Raw genomic sequence first — 21,099 nt, 5'->3', positions numbered from 1 at the left:
ATACCCGGGTACCAGGGGCGGACTGACAGCTCATGGGGCCCCCGGGCAAAAGAAGATCATGGGGCCCCCTGTGTCCCCGCCCACGTTCAAGCTATAGCCACACAAAGTCCCACCTACATATTGCACTGCCCACATTGCAAATAATTTCTCTACACAATGTTCAAAATAAATGTTTATTATAGGAATTAAATTCTTGCCTCTTGCCACTGATCACCAATGTAAGGGACATTCTTCCCACTGATCACCAATGTAAGGGACATTCTTCCCACTGATCACCAATGTAAGGGACATTCTTCCCACTGATCACCAATGTAAGGGACATTCTTCCCACTGATCACCAATGTAAGGGACATTCTTCTCACTGATCACCAATGTAAAGGACATTCTTCTCACTGATCACCAATGTAAAGGACATTCTTCCCACTGATCACCAATGTAAGGGACATTCTTCCCACTGATCACCAATGTAAGGAACATTCTTCCCACTGATCACCAATGTAAGGACCATTCTTCTCAATGATCACCAATGTAAGGAACATTCTTCCCACTGATCACCAATGTAAGGGACATTCTTCTCACTGATCACCAATGTAAGGAGCATTCTTCCCACTGATCACCAATGTAAGGAACATTCTTCCCACTGATCACCAATGTAAGGAACATTCTTCCCACTGATCACCAATGTAAGGAGTATTCTTCCCACTGATCACCAATGTAAGGGACATTCTTCCCACTGATCACCAATGTAAGGGACATTCTTCCCACTGATCACCAATGTAAGGAACATTCTTCCCACTGATCACCAATGTAAGGGACATTCTTCCCACTGATCACCAATGTAAGGGGCATTCTTCTCACTGATCACCAATGTAAGGAGCATTCTTCCCACTGATCACCAATGTAAGGAGTATTGTCATGTTACATGATATTATTTTATTATGTACTGTCTCTTTAATGTCTATTTAGTTTGTCTCTTGTGGCATTCCGTAGTTTCCATGCTGCTCAGTCTCCTCCCCCTCTTTTCTGTATCAGTCATTTTAATGCTGTAATTCATGTGACCTGTATGTTTCTTCTACCTGCATGGAAGAATCGTTCTTTTACCTGTTGTAACTTGCATTCTACGGATCATACGACGAATAAACATCGCCAGATCTTCTTTCATGTGAGTTGTGACTGAGTAAGCTATCTGGAAAGGTGATTTGGGATGGATAATCTCTTCAGGGCAATGAGCTCCATGTGCTACTGAAAAATACATTCATAGCCTTTGCAGCCGATTCAGAATAGTAAAAGAACGTATCCAGCAGCCTGCACAGAGATAACTGCGTCACAGGACAGATCATAGTGAAGTGTAACTGTGTGTATTGCATGAGAATTCTGCATACAACCCCAGCACAGCTTGTTACAGCTCCTCACAGTATACAGACACTCTTCACTGCTACAGTCAAGCCTGTGTACTGCAGGCCATCATGAGTGGAAAGGGCTCAGTGTGTGATGAAACACCACAGCATGCTTCACACAGAGAAAGTCAGGATGAGGACCCAGAGTCCACTGCATTGACCAAACGCTCTGTGAAACCCACTTGGAAGGTTAAAGAGAACTATGAATCCATGAGAACTGAACTAGCAACCAGTTTGAAGCAGATTTGGGATAAAATCCTCACCCACATTGATGTGATTTCATGTCCCAGCCATGAGGTACTGCAACTAGAGGGCGCCATAAAGCATCTCTCTGCTTCATATGAACTGTACCAGACTACAAGCAAGAAATATAAAACTATTCTGCAAAGCATCAACACTGAGGAGTCCTTAGAGCAACTTAACAATGCCCAGCTTCTTAATGAGGAAAGAGAAAGCTTTATCCAGCGAACTAAAGCAAAGGCAGAAGCAAAATTAATGCTGCCACGGGACACTGTATCTCACAAATCTGTATCCACCAGACGTTCTAAAGGTTCCTCTAGATCCCGAAGTTCAAGGCACTCAACGCTTAGTGAACAGCTAATAAATGCCCGCGCCGAAGCAGAGGCTATCAAGGTACGGGCCGCATATGCAAAAAAGAGAGCAGAAATGGAAACCGAGGCAGCGCATCAAAAGGCAGTAATGGAAACCGATGCAGCGCATCAAAAGGCAGTAATGGAAGCCGAGGCAGCGCATCAAAAGGCAGCAATAGAAGCTCAAACGGCACGTCAAAGGGCAGCAATTGAAGCTTTAAAGGAACAGAGCAACTACGAGGCAGCTGCAGCAAAACTAAAGGTTTTGGAACAAGCTATCGGTGCAGATGAAAACGCTAGCGAAAGGGTCAGCGTCAAGGCAGATGTAGAAGATCCTTTTGAACGCACTAAGAACTATGTTCTAAACCACAGCAGTGAACACTCAATTACCTCCACGTTTCACGGCAACGCAAGGACTTCACCACATCATCAGGTAAAAGCTGTTCCAGCCACTTCCTACATGCAAACCCACCCCAGTGCAGCTCCCGACTGTCATGCTGATCCCGCATATGTCACAAAACGGCACACTAATCCGCAAGCAAGTCGCCAGCCTCCTGCTAACAGTACTGTTCCAGACCTTCACCCAACAATTCAGCTGAATGCCCTTGCTGCACCATATCTTCCCACGTCTCTTTGCAACGATACCATAAACAATGCAATCCACAACAATCAACCAGCAACCTCCTATGTAAAGTCAGAGCCAACCGATACAACAGAGGTAGTAAAGTACTTACTTCGACATGAGCTCGCCAAGTCAGGCCTAGTAAACTTCGACGACCATCCTGAAAATTATAGAAGCTGGAAAGCCGCTTTCAAAACTACATTAGGCGGTATCGGTATTACTGCCGATCGTGAGCTGGATCTGCTGATCGGGTTGCTTGGCCCACAGTCTACAGAACGTGTCAAGAGCCTCAGGTCAGTTTACATCGACAATCCAACTGCAGGTCTCACCGCAGCATGGGAGCGTCTAGAACAGACTTACGGTAGTCCTGAAGCCATAGAGAATGCATTGCTCAAACGATTGGAAAATTTCCCAAGGATATCTGGTAAGGACAATATAGAGTTCCAGAGACTCAGCGACCTTCTTCTCGAAGTCCAGCTTGCCAAAACTGACCCTAAGCTACCTGGCCTCAGTTACCTGGACACTGCTCGAGGAGTTAACCCTATCGTTTGCAAGCTTCCGCATGGCCTACAAGAAAAGTGGATCCAAGTTGGGTCATCATACAAACGGGAAAACAAGGTTTCCTTTCCCCCGTTCTCCTACTTCTGCAATTTCGTCAGGAACATTGCTGACACCAAGAACGATCCTAGTTTTGCATTCAGCGAGTTCAATACTCCCCCACCTAAAGGTGATAACCTACATACTAGCTACAGGAACCGCAGAGGTCCCGTGTCTGTTAGGAAGACAGACATTATTCCCACTCCCGCCTCAAACAAGAGCGGCAAGATCGAAAACCCAAACCGATTATGTCCCATCCACAAGAAGCCTCATCCCCTCAAAAAATGTATCGGTTTCAGAAAGAAGCCCCTACAAGAACGAAAGGAACTCCTAAAGACTTTTGGGGTATGTTATAGATGCTGTGCTTCCACCGATCACTTTGCCAAGGAATGTAAAACTCCTATCAAGTGCATAGAGTGCGGTTCCGAGGACCATGTGCAAGCACTCCATCCCCTTGAGTCCAATCCTTCACAACATGCAGACCTTCCTCCTGGACAGAACCACAGCGGGAAGAGTACAGATCACGTACCTAATTCCACCATGGTATTTTCTTCGTGCACTGAAGTCTGTGGGGAAGACCACTGTGACAAATCTTGCGCTAAAATATGCCTAGTGAATATTCATCACAAGGATCAGCCAGAAAAGACTTTAAGGGTGTATGCTATCTTAGACGATCAAAGCAATCGATCGCTTGCACGATCCGAACTGTTCGATCTATTTTGCACAAAAGGAGAGGTTCACCCTTACACCTTAGGCACTTGTAGTGGAACTACAGAGGTTTTTGGAAGAAGGGCTCATGGATTTATTGTGTCCTCCCTAGAAAATAACCTACAATTACCCTTACCTACACTTGTAGAGTGTAACCAGATACCAGCCAACAAAGAAGAAATACCTACACCAGAAGTTGCCTTCTACCACCCTCATCTAAGGTCAATAGCCAGTGAAATCCCACCACTTGACAAAGATGCTAAAATCCTTCTTCTGCTGGGAAGAGATATTCTAAGGATCCACAAGGTACACAGGCAGGTCAGCGGACCTCCAGAGGCCCCATTCGCCCAGTACCTGGACTTAGGCTGGGTCATCATAGGCAACGTCTGTATAGGCAAAATGAAAAGGCCTACTAACATTTCTTCATTCAAGACAAATGTATTGCCAAATGGTTGTAATACTCACTTTGAGCCATGCCCACATCACTACTGGGTAAAGGAGAAGGTAACTAGCTGCAAGTTGCAACATCGCAACACAAACCTTTCCCGCACCTACGATGACAGCTTTGGTTCTACAGTTTTCAATGTAAGCAGTGAAGACGACAAGTTGGCTCCTTCGGCAGAAGACAAAGAATTCCTTAAAGTAATGGACAATGAGTTCTTTCAGGAAGATTCCAATAGCTGGGTAGCACCCCTACCCTTTCGCCTCCCGAGAGAGAAGCTACCAAACAATCTACATCAAGCAGTCAAAAGATTCTCCTCCTTAAAGTGTACCTTAAGCAGGAAGCCAGAGATGGAAAGACATTTTGTGGACTTCATACAGAATATCTTTGACAGGGGTCATGCCGAACCCGCACCCCCATTGAAAGAAGGAGAAGAATGCTGGTACCTCCCTTCCTTCGGTGTGTATCACCCACGAAAGCCAGACCAAATCAGAGTTGTCTTTGACTCCAGTGCCCAACATGAAGGCTTCTCACTTAACGACATGCTCTTCACAGGGCCCAACTTGAACAACAACCTCATTGGAGTCCTAATTCGCTTTCGTCAAGAACCTGTAGCGGTGATGGCCGACATTCAACAAATGTTCCACTGCTTCATCGTCAAGGAAGATAACAGGAATTACCTCAGGTTTCTATGGCACAAGGACAACGACATCAACAAAGAGGTAATTGATTACCGAATGAGGGTACATGTCTTTGGGAACAGCCCTTCCCCAGCTGTAGCAATCTATGGACTAAAAAAGACAGCTCAGCTTGGAGAAGCTGAGTATGGATCCGATGCTCGTCAATTTGTTGAAAGGAACTTTTACGTAGATGACGGGCTCAAATCCTTTCCTACTGCTAAAGAAGCAATTAATCTTCTTACCAGAACAAAGGAGATGCTAGCTGTAGCAAACTTGAGACTTCACAAAATTATATCTAACAGCCAAGAGCTAATGAATGCATTTCACCCTGAGGACTATGCTGCCAGTGTGAAAGACCTTGACCTTGGGTCAGACACACCCCCTATGCAGAGAAGTCTAGGTCTGCTGTGGAACATCAAAGTAGACACATTCACCTTCCAGGTGTCAACCTGTGACAAACCCTTCACCAAGAGAGGAGTCTTGTCCGTAGTGAACAGCATCTACGACCCACTGGGATTTATAGCCCCAGTCACCATCCAAGGTAAGATGTTATTAAGACAGCTTACTACTGATAACATAGATTGGGACACTCCGTTACCTATTGAGAAACAACAAAGATGGGAGAAATGGAGAGGTTCTCTGAAGACATTAGAACAGCTCCAAAGGGAAATCCATATTTTCTCTGATGCATCAGTTGAAGCTATAGCTGCAGTGGCCTATTTGAAGACCTCAGGAGTTAATGGAGACATACACTGCAACTTTGTTCTAGGCAAGACAAAGCTAACACCAAAACCCGCACATACCATACCCAGACTTGAACTTTGTGCAGCTGTGCTAGCAGTGGAAATAGCTGAAGTCATAAAGAGTGAAATGGACATTAACATTGATTCCTTCACATTTTACACAGACAGCAAGATAGTGCTTGGTTACATTTACAACCAAACTAAACAATTTTACGTGTACGTCAGCAATAGAGTAGAACGTATCAGAAGGTTCTCCTTGCCAAAGCAATGGCATCATATTCCCACTGACCTTAATCCTGCCGATTGTGGGACAAGAGCTATATCTCCAGTAGCTCTCCTCGACTGCTTGTGGCTGTCGCCTCCAAGATTTCTTTCTGAAAACTCCTACTCAATTTCCACGGACACTACCTATGAACTGGTACATCCTGACGATGATAAAGAAATCAGGTCTATGTACACCACACTGTGTACCTCTGCGAGTTCAGAACAAAAACTAAAGTCGCATCGTTTTGGACGTTTCTCAACCTGGTCATCTGCTGTTAGGGCCGTTGCTTATTTGATACACATTGCCCATTGTTTTTAAAGGAGGTTCTGCTCGGACTTTCTCACGACCAATCACGGAATTGGTGCTTCTTCTCCCAAGTGAGTGACTTAGGCAGGAGTACCGGCTATACCCGCTATGGCGGGGAGAATATCACTATCACTATTGACTGTGCTACTGTTGAAGTCCCACGATTATAAACGATAGACTACAGGACTCAAGCCATCTGTTTTTTGGACGTCATGTTTCATTGTTCATTTACTGCATATCTTCTTGTGTTTGCGGGTATCTCGTATCTATGGTTTACACACCAGTTTTACCTTTAACGTTTCTTCCCCTACAGGTTCAAGTTGGACTTATCTTTATATATGTAATAGACTTTGAAATCTAAAGATTTCAGGCGGGGAGTGTCATGTTACATGATATTATTTTATTATGTACTGTCTCTTTAATGTCTATTTAGTTTGTCTCTTGTGGCATTCCGTAGTTTCCATGCTGCTCAGTCTCCTCCCCCTCTTTTCTGTATCAGTCATTTTAATGCTGTAATTCATGTGACCTGTATGTTTCTTCTACCTGCATGGAAGAATCGTTCTTTTACCTGTTGTAACTTGCATTCTACGGATCATACGACGAATAAACATCGCCAGATCTTCTTTCATGTGAGTTGTGACTGAGTAAGCTATCTGGAAAGGTGATTTGGGATGGATAATCTCTTCAGGGCAATGAGCTCCATGTGCTACTGAAAAATACATTCATAGCCTTTGCAGCCGATTCAGAATAAGTATTCTTCCCACTGATCACCAATGTAAGGAACATTCTTCCCACTGATCACCAATGTAAGGGACATTCTTCCCACTGATCACCAATGTAAGGAACATTCTTCCCACTGATCACCAATGTAAGGGACATTCTTCCCACTGATCACCAATGTAAGGAACATTCTTCCCACTGATCACCAATGTAAGGGACATTCTTCCCACTGATCACCAATGTAAGGGACATTCTTCCCACTGATCACCAATGTAAGGGACATTCTTCCCACTGATCACCAATGTAAGGAGCATTCTTCTCACTGATCACCAATGTAAGGAACATTCTTCCCACTGATCACCAATGTAAGGGACATTCTTCTCACTGATCACCAATGTAAGGAGTATTCTTCCCACTGATCACCAATGTAAGGAACATTCTTCCCACTGATCACCAATGTAAGGAACATTCTTCCCACTGATCACCAATGTAAGGAACATTCTTCCCACTGATCACCAATGTAAGGAGTATTCTTCCCACTGATCACCAATGTAAGGGACATTCTTCCCACTGATCACCAATGTAAGGAACATTCTTCCCACTGATCACCAATGTAAGGGACATTCTTCCCACTGATCACCAATGTAAGGAACATTCTTCTCACTGATCACCAATGTAAGGGGCATTCTTCTCACTGATCACCAATGTAAGGGACATTCTTCCCACTGATCACCAATGTAAGGAACATTCTTCTCACTGATCACCAATGTAAGGGACATTCTTCTCACTGATCACCAATGTAAGGAGCATTCTTCCCACTGATCACCAATGTAAGGGACATTCTTCCCACTGATCACCAATGTAAGGAACATTCTTCCCACTGATCACCAATGTAAGGAACATTCTTCCCACTGATCACCAATGTAAGGGACATTCTTCCCACTGATCACCAATGTAAGGAACATTCTTCTCACTGATCACCAATGTAAGGAGTATTCTTCCCACTGATCACCAATGTAAGGGACATTCTTCTCACTGATCACCAATGTAAGGAACATTCTTCCCACTGATCACCAATGTAAGGAACATTCTTCCCACTGATCACCAATGTAAGGGACATTCTTCTCACTGATCACCAATGTAAGGGACATTCTTCTCACTGATCACCAATGTAAGGGACATTCTTCTCACTGATCACCAATGTAAGGGACATTCTTCCCACTGATCACCAATGTAAGGGACATTCTTCTCACTGATCACCAATGTAAGGGACATTCTTCTCACTGATCACCAATGTAAGAAACATTCTTCCCACTGATCACCAATGTAAGGGAAACTCTTCCCACTGATCACCAATGTAAGGAACATTCTTCTCACTGATCACCAATGTAAGGAACATTCTTCCCACTGATCACCAATGTAAGGTGCATTCTTAGTGTACAGATGACAGTATCAGGCCGCTTTCACACTGGGGCGGCGGCAGCAGTAAAGCGCCGCTATTTTTAGCGGCGCCTTACCGTAATTTTTGTGGAGATATTCGGCTGCTAGTGGGGCGCTTTTAACCCCCACTAGTGTCTGAAAAATGGATAAAACAACCTGCAAAGTGCCGCTGCATTTCAATTGGCACAGATGCTGCTTGCAGGACATTTTTTAACGTCCTGCTAGCGCATCGCCTCAGTGTGAAAGTATCTGGCTTTCACATTTACACTGCAGGGGAGACATTTTTCAGGTGCTTTACAGGCGCTATTTTTAGACCAAAAGCGCATGAAAAACATCCCAGTGTGAAAGGGGACTTAGGGAAAAGCATTCGGTGTATACATTTCAATGATTTTATGTAATTCATATATAGGGAATAACACTCACTTACGCCCAGGTTTACACTGACAGCAGGAATTAAATCATGCAAGTTCAGCTAAACTCGCACGATTTCATACCCGCATGTCAGTGCGGGTTTGGCGGGCGATTTCAGAGACATCTGAGCGGGTTGCTGCACAGATGTCGATGGAAATTGCACCCCGAAGTCAGCAAAAGTTGTAAAGAAACTACTTTTGGGAATCGGTGCAGGGCCACAAATGGGGCATCGCACTGATTCAGGTAGTGCCTTTGCCATGCGATTTGACATGTCAAATCGCATGGCAAATTGCTCCTATGTAAACCAGAGCTAAGTGCTATTCCCTATATATATATATATATATATATATATATATATATATATATATATATATATATATATATATAAACACTGATATCTATACACTGAGTGCTGTACCAGATATCGGTGTGCATTAGTGAATAGCACTTGATCTGGTAAATAGTGTTGAGCAGAATATGCCATATTCGATTTCGCGATATATCTCGAATATATATTCGAATATTCGAGATATATTCGCTAAATTCGAATATTCGTGATATTTTATCGAAATTAAATGATTGCGATTTTTCGCTATTGCGAATGCGAAAATAATTGCGATTTTTTGATAACTGCGGTAGGAGCACTCTGATTGGCTCAGAATATTCGTGATATTTTATCGAAATATCGCAACATGCGAATGCGATATTTATTGCGCAATTTCGAGAAATGCTGGAGGAGCGCTCTGATTGGCTCAGAATATTCGTGATATTTTATCGAAATATCGCAACATGCGAATGCGATATTTATTGCGCAATTTCGACAAATGCTGTAGGAGCACTCTGATTGGCTCAGAATATTCGTGATATTTTACAATACAAAATAATTGCGAATATTCGGCAAATGCGGAAGGAGCACTCTGATTGGCTCAGAATATTCTTGATATTTTACAATACAAAATAATTGCGAATATTCGGCAAATGCGGAAGGAGCACTCTGATTGGCTCAGAATATTCTTGATATTTTACAATACAAAATAATTGCGAATATTCGGCAAATGCGGAAGGAGCACTCTGATTGGCTCAGAATATTCGTGATATTTTACAATAGAAAATAAAAAGTGTTTTGCATTGGTGGTGATTCTTTACTCTATCCATCTGTCACAGCCGTTTGTCAATCAAACACCTTGAAGATTGAACACGTTCATGCTGCATGCTTTGGACTTTTTTTCACTTCACATATCAAAGACATTTTTATGAAAGATTATTTTTCTATTATTGGGACTATATTTCTTTATATATTTGTTTCACTGTGTATTTCACAAGTTATTTGCGCTTGCTTATTTTATAATTTGCCCACATGTCTTGTCACTAGACATATTTTTTATTCTTGTAGAGCGACTCCATTTTCTGTCTTGTATTAATTTATGTTGTATAACATTTTTGAGTTGCTGCTGTATTCTCCCCTTTTTTTAAGGTATGCGCAATTTTTTCCTTCAAAAAAAAATAATATCAAACATACAAATATTCATAACAGAAACATACACAAAGCCCCCCCTTTTGCATCAGAGACAATCAGAGTTCTCCTACCACAGTTATCGAAAATTCGCAATCATTTTCGCATTCGCATTAGCGAAAATTCGCAATTTTTTTTTTTCAATTCGGCAACATAAAAGGATCGCCTCAGCTTAGCTACTCGGCCCAGGGTCTCTAATCATACCAGCAATGCTTTTAGACGTCGATAGGATGTGATCTGTTTTAAAAATCAAATTGAAAAAATGCGAATATTCGGAATTGCGAATATTCACAGCGAAATTCGAAATATAGCGCGATTTCTCGAATATGCTATATTCGAGTCGAATATTCGCAATGCGAATATTCGTGAGCAACACTACTGGTAAATAGGCACAGCACAGGGCAAGAAGGAAGGAACCAGGAAGTAACACTCAGCATGGCTCTTAGAACAACACACAGACACAGTAACTGCAGTGATTTCATTATCACACTGACCTGCATCAGTCCAAGCTGACTCAGTCAGCTCTCCTCTATGTGCAGTGCTCTCTGCCTCAAAGGCTCCAGCTCCTTCACAGACTGTAACCCACGGCAGACTTATGGCCCCGCCCCCTCAGCTGGATTCCCCAGGAGAGAGCAGGGGGAGAGGTGGCTGGAGCGCCTGTCTCAGAATATCCCCGCACGGCTCAGGGCTCTGATGAGCCATCCATCCCAGCCAACAAACACCTCTCAGCTGCTCACACAGCCACAGCCAATGGTTCCATAGCACTGCTTCCTCGGGGGTACAGTTTTTTTTAAGTGTGCATAATAATCATCGCTGCTTCGGGGACCTTCAGGGACAGACTGAGCCGGCCGGGCCCCCCTCCCCACGGGCCCTCGGGAACTGCCCGACTCACCGAATGGTCAGTCCGCCCCTGCCGGGTACATAAGGGTGTGACTGAGCTGTCACAGCGCCCCCTCTTTATACTGTGTAGACATAAGTACTACAACAGCTTCACCATTATCATCTTTCCAAATAACAAGATATTTCCTCTGTATAACATTCCGTATATCCTGATATTCCGCTCTAGTGATGTTATGTTACTTTTCACTAAATGGGAATAATACCTCATATTCATCTTATAATATAATATCATGTGTCTGGATTTGTCTCTGCAGGTTGTGGAATTGTGGTGTGACTTCCTCTGGCTGTGATGATCTCAGATCCATTCTTATCAATAATCGATCCCTCACCAGACTGGATGTATCACAGAATAATCTGGAAGACTCTGGAATAAAACTTCTATGTGAGGGGCTCAGAGATCCTGGCTGTACTCTGCAGTGGCTGGAGTGAGTATTATCCTATAAATTATATAATATTCTGCAGGATTCCGGTATAAATCTTCCATGTGAGGGATCCAGGCATGTCACCTAGATGAATATTATACAGAAAATGGAAAGGTTTCCCCGTTTTTTGTGGGGCTTTTAGGCAGCAATGTCAAAGCAGTAAAATACTGGTTGCTATATAAAAATAGTATTTATTAACTAAAAAAAGGCTTAGATGTCACAGTATATAGAAATCACAATGTATAAAAACAGATGTAGTGGTAAAATATCACATTCCATGGTACATTAGGCATAATCATTACACATGATATAATATTCCATATTGTAGTACAATGTTGATCCCGACGCGTTTCGACCAATTGGGGTCTCTTTAGGGGGATAATTATTTCTAAAAGGTATATCACAGAAGTATAAAATTAATATAATATAAAGAGAACATGGAATAGAAGATATTGAAGCCATTGGATAAGCCGAAGGGACCTATGGGAAGCCCCCGCATTCCCGAGGGTGAGAAGTCCACCCATATGGGTCTTCAAGGAGCCTCAAAAGTGACACCCCACCGGCGGGGGAGGAGCCGCCACCTGTAATGGACACCCAGAATAGCCATGATTAGATAATTGAGTAAGTAATTACAAACAGGCCTATCAAATTGATGGCTAGTTTGTATATTTGTATGAGAAATAAAGGGCTGAAATATAATAGACAAGGCATTCCTGAATGTTCCGAAAAGGAAGGAATTGACTATACAATAAAAAATAAATAATAAAGGGTAATCAAATGTAGGGTGATAGATGTAGAAATACTAAACATGGTATGAAACATACTACGGTGTATAAGTGTAATGTGAAATAGTGATAATAAAGGTGCTGCAATATGCAAGTGACAGACTGCCAATGAAATAGGTAGATAAAAAATGTAAAATAAAATAAGGAAATCAAAATAAATATATAAGTGAGATAAATGGGGTGAAAGTGAATAAGTGAAAACAAACGTGTACCCAATAATAAAATTGGGCAGAAATAGTGTGTACGATCGAAAAATATAAATAATATCAAGAAATGTAAAAGTAAAACATTGTATGTAAAAAAAAATAATAATAGTAATGAATAAATATATATATTAACAGATGCAAGACAGTGTTACCTGGTACACTGATGTTTGTTTTTGTAGCTTGGTATAGTAGGTAGTTGAGAGCCTAACGGCAAATACTGCAGAGCAGGCAGAGACGGAAAGCCAAAACGGTATGGATGCAATGAAAGTTATACAAAGACAGAATTCTGATTGGCCGGTTAAACTGGGAGTTACCATCATAGTCTTTCTGGTCACTCGCTGTTATTGGCTTTCATCCCCTCCCCCTCCCCCTCCACTGACTATCAGAGATCAGACTTTGGCTGGGGTCACACTGGAGGTCACCGCGGCTCACAGCAGGGGGTCCGGTGCATCTCCATTCACCATTTCCGGTCCGATTTCAAACCAAATTTTGGGCTGAATTTGGGCCTGAAATTGACCAGAAGACACACAAGACTCCGTATTCTCTTCATTCACTGACCAATCATAGACAGATGGTCCTCAATTAGAATCTGGAAGGACAGAGCAAATCTCTAGACCAGAAGTGACCCCTAGATGCCAATAAAATCCCCCATCCTTGTAGATATAAAATGGTCACCTCACTGAGCCTCAAAGAGAAGTCCTAGTCATTTCATCTACAAGCCCAGCAGGGGATGAGGCCGATACAGTGAGAAGTTGGGGGAACTGTCTGCCAGACATTGATTTATGTCAGAGATCAGAGGAATCTATTTTATCTCTCATACAAAATAAAATATTAGTTGCAGAGAAATGGGAATAATTCTTCCTGATTGTACACATGTTGGGGTACATGTACATATATCATTGTATGTGTAGTGAGGATAGAATTCAGGAGAAACCCCCAGAATGGTTCTATGGAGTCTGATCACACCAGACAAGCAGTGATTGGTCTTGTTGGGATCAGACCAACATGCTGGTGTTAAAAATCCAATCCCCATCTGTAACAGTCACCACCGTTTACGATCTTCCATCATCCCACCCAAGACAGCTTATCCGACAAACCAGCAGACACGATCCATTCCATTTCCCAGAATAAAGACGAGACAAGCTCCATTCTCTGAGTCAAATGTATGAACACTTTTAATGGGAAACTCTCAGTCTTATATAGTTACAAGTGTACTATTTAAATCAGGCGCGTTCCCGCGCCGATTTAAATGAGCATGTGCCGTCCGCGGAATTTCCCGGCGTGCATTGCTCCCACTGACGTCGCTGGTTTCGACGCTTACGTAAACGACGTCCATCCGTATTCGAGAACGACTTACGCAAACTACATAAAAAAATTCTGGAGATACACCGTCGTATCTCTTTGTCAATCTGGCCCTCTGGCACCGGTCTGACATAATTAAAATGACCTAATTACTACACCTGAGAAGTCACATTCCACACCTAATCATCCATAGACTTTCACACAAACCGTGTCATTAGCATCACACAATAGACAATAGTATGTAATCACTACAGCCAGGTAGACTTAATTAGCATCTCAAAAGTATGTGTTAGCATTGAAGGAGACACTCTTATTGACCGGTTGGGGGTCAGAATGAAATCACCTGTAATATGTCCAGATATCCTGCAATACATGAATTATTATTTCTCAATCACCCTATGCCCAAAAGGGGCACAGGGTGACGCTAGACCCAAGAGTCATCAGTGACGCTGGCACGGGAGTACCCCTCATCCTTCAAAAGTCTCTGGGTGTCACGGGCCATTCCGTTACACCATCTATCAGAACCATCCATGCCACATTTAGCTCTGGTGGTTGTGTGGAGTCCCTGGTGGCTGTGCAGGATCTCTGTGCAGGGTCTCTGGTGACTGTGTGGGGTCTCTGCTCTCTGTGTGGAGTCTCTGGTGGCTGTGCAGGGTCCTTGGTGGCTGTGTGGGGTCCCTGAGTGGGATCTTTGGTGGCTGTGTGGGATCCCTTGTGGCTGTGTGGGGTCCCTGGTGGCAATGCAGAGTCCCTGGTGGCTGTGCGTGGTTCCTGGTGGCTGTGCGTGGTTCCTGGTGGCTGTGCGTGGTTCCTGGTGGCTGTGCGTGGTTCCTGGTGGCTGTATGTGGTTCCTGGTGGCTGTATGTGGTTCCTGGTGGCTTTGCGGGGTCCCTGGTGGCTGTGTGGGGTCCCTGGTGGCTGTGCAGGGTCCCTGGTGGCTGTGCAGGGTCTCTGTGCGGCATCTCTGGTGGCTGTTCGGGGTCCCTGGTGGCTGTGTGTGGTCCCTGGTGGCTGTGGGGGGTCCTTGGTGGTTGTGTAGAGTCCCTGTGTGGGGTCCCTGTTGGTTGTGCGGGGGCCCCTGTGTGCGGTCTCTGGTTGCTGTGCATGGTCCTTGTGTGGGGCCCGTGGTGGCTGTGTGGGGTCCCTGTTGGCTGTGTGGGGTCCCTGTTGGCTGTGCGGGGTCCCTGGTGGCTGTATGGGGTCCAGGGTGGCTGTGTGGGGTCTCTGGTGGCTGTGCAGGGTTTTTGGTTGCTATGTGGGTTCCCTGGTCGCTGTGCGGGGTCCCTGGTCGCTGTGCGGGGTCCCTGGTGGCTGTGTGGGGTCCCTGGTTGCTGTGCGGGGTCCCTGGTGGTTGTGCAGGGTCCCTGGTGGCTGTGCAGGGTTCCTGTGCAGGTTCTTTGGAGGCAGTATTGGGTCGCTGTGTGGGGTCCCTGTGCGGGGTCTCTGGTGGCTGTGTGGGTTCCCTGGTGGCTGTGTAGGTTCCCGGGTCCCTGATGGCTGTGTGGGGTCCCTGGTAGCTCTGCAGTGTTCCTGTTGGTTGTACGGGGTCCTTGGTAGCTGAGTGGAGGGGGCAGGTAGGTGAATGGAGGGGGTGGGGCAGTTAGGTGAGTGGAGGGGGGAGGGGACAGGTAGGTGACACACTCTGCATGGAGCAGGCACAGATGACAGATAACAAGTGAGGGGAGGTTTAGAGGAGACCCCAGTCTGAGGAGGAAGGTGACAATGATGTCGGGTGTCTGTGCACGGGGTGTTGATCACTCACCTCTCCTAGGACATGGTGTCTCCACTGACACACATACAAGAGAGTGGAGGGAGGTCAGAGCATATACTCTTCTCTGAGTGGGCGACGACCCCGATTAGAGCCGCTCTCTCTTTGGCTGACAGGAGAAAATGGAGAGAGGTGAGCGGGGGAAATACACAGACAGTCTGCAGCTCTCCTCTCCCCTATCACAGCGCCGCTGCCGAGTTCTCTGGTAAATGGAGCAGAGCTGTCACTGTGTACGGGGGGAGGGTGCGGGTGCTTTTTTTTCCGGGGGGGCTTTTATTCCTAGTTGGCCTAGGCCAGAACACAGCACTGATTGGCCCCATATACAGTATAGGTGTCGTGTGCTTGTCCCCCCTCTGGGGAGCTCAATGGGCCCAGGGGACATCCCATAAGATCAGATGTCACAAGTGTTGGGTCCCTTTAAGGGATCTGGTCCCTCCTGATAGGATGGATATAGAACTCCAAACAAAACAAAAATGCCACCAATAGTGAAGTACGTCCTTCAAAACAATTGTCTATTTACAATAAATGTACTGACAACCAATTATATGTCAGCATATCAAGCAACCAATTGAGCAGTAGATAATATCACTCACCAGCACCACTTCCTGCTTCAGTTCCAGGCAGGAAATGACATCACCCGACTCCGCCCAAGGGTCGCCTGTCCAATGATTGGTTGATCTGCTGAAATATTATCATTGCTTGTCAGTGCGTTTAGCGATCCTCCTGCATGGAGACGCATGTGAAGTAGAAATCCCATTATTTCCTATGTGGCCGGTTCCCATTGATGTGCCGCAGTTTAGTGTGAAAGGGAATTTGTATGGAGCCATTCACACCTCCAATGTGTGCGTCACCACGTACGCTGCAATGTACCCGCAACAGTGTAACTCCACACTAAGGGCTAGAGTCACAAAGACTTACGACGGCGTATCAGTAGATACGCCATCGTAAGTCCTAATCTCAGCCCTCGCAAATTTAAGCGTATGCTCATAATGAGATACGCTCAAAGCGGTGTTTCACCTTAAAAAACAAGTTTCTAGCATGCCATTCAGCATACTAGCGCGAGCTACAGTATGCCTTTATATATTTTTTTGGCGCCGTACTCAGTTTAATCGCGTAGTAAAGTTTCAGACTCCCCGCGGGGAATGAGCGTTCCTATGCAGAGGGAACGTGATTGACGGCCGGCTATGGCGCGTCACGCTTCCCGAAAATAGCCGGAGTAGGTCTCGGCTCTTCACGGCGCTATACGGCGCCTGCACACAGACATCGGAGCTGACTGCGCAGGCGCCGTGAAGAGCAAACTCCTATTTCGGCTATTTTGGTGAAGCGTGACGCGCCATAGTCGGCCGTCAATCACGTTCCCTCTGCATAGGAACTCCCATTCCGCGCGAGGAGTCTGAAACTTTACTACGTGATTAAACTGTAAGTACGGCGCCAAAAAAATATATAAAGGCATACTGTAGCTCGCGCTAGTATGCTGAATGGCATGCTAGAATTTTTTTTTTTTTAGGGAGAACCCCCGCTTTAAATGTTGCTAAGATACGACCAGCATAAGTCACTTACGCCGTCGTATCTTAGTTGCATATTTACGCTGGACGCTAGGTGGTGTTCCCGTATAAAATATGCAAATGAGCATGATATGCTGATTCACAAACGTACGTTTGACCGGCGTATCTACTTGCGTCGTTTACGTAAGGCTTACGCCCGGCGTAAAGTTACCCCTGCTATACGTTGTTTGCGTAAGTCGATTCACAATGGAGCTGGGCGTAAGTTACGCTCACGTCGTTTTCATTGACAATTTGCGACGTCATTTGGAGCATGCGCACTGGGATACATTAACGGCCGGCGCATGCGCAGTTCGTCCGGCGCGGGGACGCACTTAATTTAAATACTACACCCCCACTACCCGCCGAATTTGAATTAGGCCGGGCCATTTACGCTACGCCGCTGCAACTTTACAGGCAGTGCTTTGTGAATAAAGCACTTGCCTGAAAAAGTTGCGGTGGCGTAACGTAAATGGGATACATTACGCCGGAAGAAAGATCCGCTCTCCTTCCTGAATCTAGCCCTAAGACTTTTCAGGTGGGTGACAACTTACCTCCATTTCACAGGGGAGGTCCAACCAATATTCCATGACATCATCCCTCCAAATGTCCCAACATTTCATTCTCTAAGACCCCGCCCACTGATTATTCATTGGATGTGTCTACCTCTGCCCCTCCCTGGAAAAACATTTCATTTTTGAAGACTCCGCCCACTGATTATTCATTGGATGTGTCTACTTCTGCCCCTCCCTGGAAGAACATTTCACCTCTTTACTGCTTCTCCCTCCAGGATTTTGTACTGTAAAGGGACAATGCGGTGCTGTGATGATCTTTCCTCCGTTATCCCCGCAAACCAAACTCTGACCTACCTGAAGATAATATTGGATGATGATGAGATGTCAGAGGCAGAAGTGGGACGTTGTTGTGAGGTCCTCCGGAATGTCGGCTTCTCTGTGGATATAGAATGGTAAGATCTGTTCTATTGGAGGAAACACACAGACTTATGCGGTGTACACACGATCGTTTTAAAAAAACTTAATTTAAAATGATCGTGTGTGGGCTTCACATTGTTTTTCATCTTCTGAAAAACGACCAAAGAAAATTCGAACATGCTGCATTTTTCACGTCGTTTTTAAAAATGTCGTTTTTCGGGTTGTAAAAATTATCGTGTGTGGGCTAAAACTTTGTAAAAAAGCTGCGCATTCTCAGAAGCAAGTTATGAGACGGGAGCGCTCGTTCAGAATGGAGTAAGCACATTTGTTAGGTTTGAAATTATTGCATTGTGTAATGCAGCACATTCTTTTCTTCTTTTTAATGCTACACTAATCCTCATTTTTTGCTGCTGATATTGTTACATAGTTATGACAAGCTTTTTACTTTATTATTTATTGTTATCTAATGTTTTTTTGTTTGTTTTTTTAGCCAGATCTCCATCTAAAAAATTTAATGAATATTTTTAATATTTTAATGTAGCTCTTCTTTTTTGGTTATTAATTTGATAATATTTTAGACTGCTTTACATTTTTTTTTTGGAGTGTGTTAAGTTACTACAACAACATAATTATTTATTATAATTTACCCACAAGGTTAGGTTAGTTTCCCTTGTTAATTCGAAAATGTTATTTTTAGTAATGTCTCTGCCTACTCACTACCGATCTCTCTATTTTAAAGAGAAAAACATGGTCAAATTTTGTCAGCAAACCAAAAAAAACATTTATTCTGGTATAATTAAACTTAAAAAAAGCCAAGGAAGGCAGCACTGGAGAGCGTGCTTGCATTTGTAATGACAAGGGTCCCCAAAGCAAACAAACAAGGCTGTAAGCAAAAAAAATTAGACCATTAGGGGCATCACATCGCTCAATGCTTGGACTTGGTAGTCTTCTTCCCTGTAGTCTTCCATGCAGTCTTCCCTGCAGACCGAGTCCTCGGAGGCTGGGTTCCTGGAGGCGAGGTTGTGCCAGGAGCAGGACCCAGAGCAGGCTCAGGAAGAGGAGGAGCAGGACTAGGAGCAGGAGGAGCAGCAAAGGACAGGAGGAGCAATCCGCACAATGTCGGTGTCATCATCGAGCTGCCCCAACGGCTTATGGCCTTAAAGATGAGGGTTTCACAGTGCACACGCTCCAGATTATGGAGCTTGGCTGCGATGAGTGCTGCAAAACCCTCTTCTTCTCTGAGATGCTCTTGGAGGGCTGCAGTTGCCTCACAAAGCAGGGTCTGGGTCTCCTCCTCCATTTGGAGAAGCCTCCTGGCCCTTTGTGTCGGAGTACGGAGAGGAGGAATCCGTGAGATGGTATCACGATGACGTACCTCCTACCTCCCCCTGGCTCCCAGTGGGCTCTGCCACCTCCTGTCTTGCAGTGGGGCCTGCCTCCCCCTGGCTCCCTGTGGGGCCTGCCTCCCCCTGGCTCCCTGTGGGGCCTGCCTCCCCCTGGCTCCCTGTGGGGCCTGCCTCCCCCTGGCTCCCTTTGTGGCCTGCTTCCCCCTGGCTCCCTGTGTGGCCTGCCTCCTCCTGCCTCCCTGTGGGCTCTGCCTCCTCCTGGCTTTGCTCTGTCTGTGTATAAAAAAAGGTACATAGTTTATTTGTTGTCTTCATAAATTCATAGGCCCAGATTTACCAAGCACTTACGCCGACGTGAAGTACGTTACGCCAACGTAAGTGCAAATGTGCGCCTGTGTATGTGTGCGGCAGACCCACAAACCCACATGCTCCTAAAAACAGGCTACACCCCGCCGATGTAGCTTGCACACGCCGGCGTAGCGTGGGTGCAAATATGGGCTGGACGCACGGTGCTGCTCCCATTGATTAGCCATTCAAACTTGCAAATGAGGGAAATACGGCGATTCACGAACATGCGTGCGCCCGACGCATGCTGCGCTAGGTGCGCGTAAGTTGTACGTCCGGCGTAAAGTTATTCCCCATAAATGAGTTGCAACCCGGCAACAGACATGCACAGGTCAGCTGGAGAGCAGCTGCAGCAGCACCGTTAGGGACGAGCAGAGCAACCACACTTGCAGGACAACACATCCGTATGCCAACATGCCAGGGGCAGCCATGGTCATAGCACTACTGCGTCAACAGGCACGAAGGGCACAGGAGAGGATGTACCGAACGCGCATGAACATCTTTGGCATGGGGGAATCGGAGGTGTATCGCATCTTCCGATTCAGCCCTGATGCCATCCTGGAATTAGCCACAGCCCTGCATGATGAAATCACCAGCCAGACGGGACACTCACATGCAGTGCAGCCACTGGTCAAGGTACTGGCAACACTCCATTTCCTCACTAGTGGATCATTCCAACGTACAAGTGGAGTCGTGTCTGGGATGTCACAATCCACCATGAGCAGATGTGTGCACCAGGTTGTCCCCGCAATCCTCACATGCATGTCCCACATCATCAAACTGACCCATGAGCACCTGTGGCAGAAGGCAATGCAGGATTTCTACAGAATTGCCGGATTCCCACGCACCGTCTGCACCATTGATTGCACACATGTGGCACTACAGCCCCCCCGTGCCACAGAGCACATATACCGCAATCGTAAGCAATGGCATTCCATCAACGTACAGGTGATAGCCAATGCCTCATATGGCACGTCCGTGCCAAACATGCCGGGGCCAGCCACGACAGCTACATTTACCGTCAAAGCACCATCCCAACGGAATTCAAACAGAACGTGTACAGGGACAGCTGGCTGCTTGGTGAGTGACATGGGAGTTAGGCATGACTGTCCGACCCC

At 45.4% G+C, this 21,099-nt stretch overlaps 1 protein-coding gene across 2 annotated transcripts in view; it reads left to right on the top strand.

Moving 5' to 3' along the window:
• Window positions 1–21,099, top strand: part of LOC120933760 (NACHT, LRR and PYD domains-containing protein 3-like) — a 66,690-nt gene that overhangs the window by 32,494 nt on the left and 13,097 nt on the right. For both annotated transcript variants that reach the window (XM_040347148.1, XM_040347149.1), the window contains exons 7-8: window positions 11,589–11,759; window positions 18,149–18,325. In XM_040347148.1, the coding sequence (XP_040203082.1) occupies window positions 11,589–11,759; window positions 18,149–18,325 (348 nt within the window). The remainder of the gene's footprint in view (window positions 1–11,588; window positions 11,760–18,148; window positions 18,326–21,099) is intronic.

This window comes from Rana temporaria, chromosome 3, assembly GCF_905171775.1.
Source record: "Rana temporaria chromosome 3, aRanTem1.1, whole genome shotgun sequence".
Taxonomy (NCBI): Eukaryota; Metazoa; Chordata; class Amphibia; order Anura; family Ranidae; genus Rana; species Rana temporaria.
The sequence above is the reverse complement of the archived record's forward strand: the minus strand, read 5'-3'. Positions and strand labels throughout refer to the sequence as shown.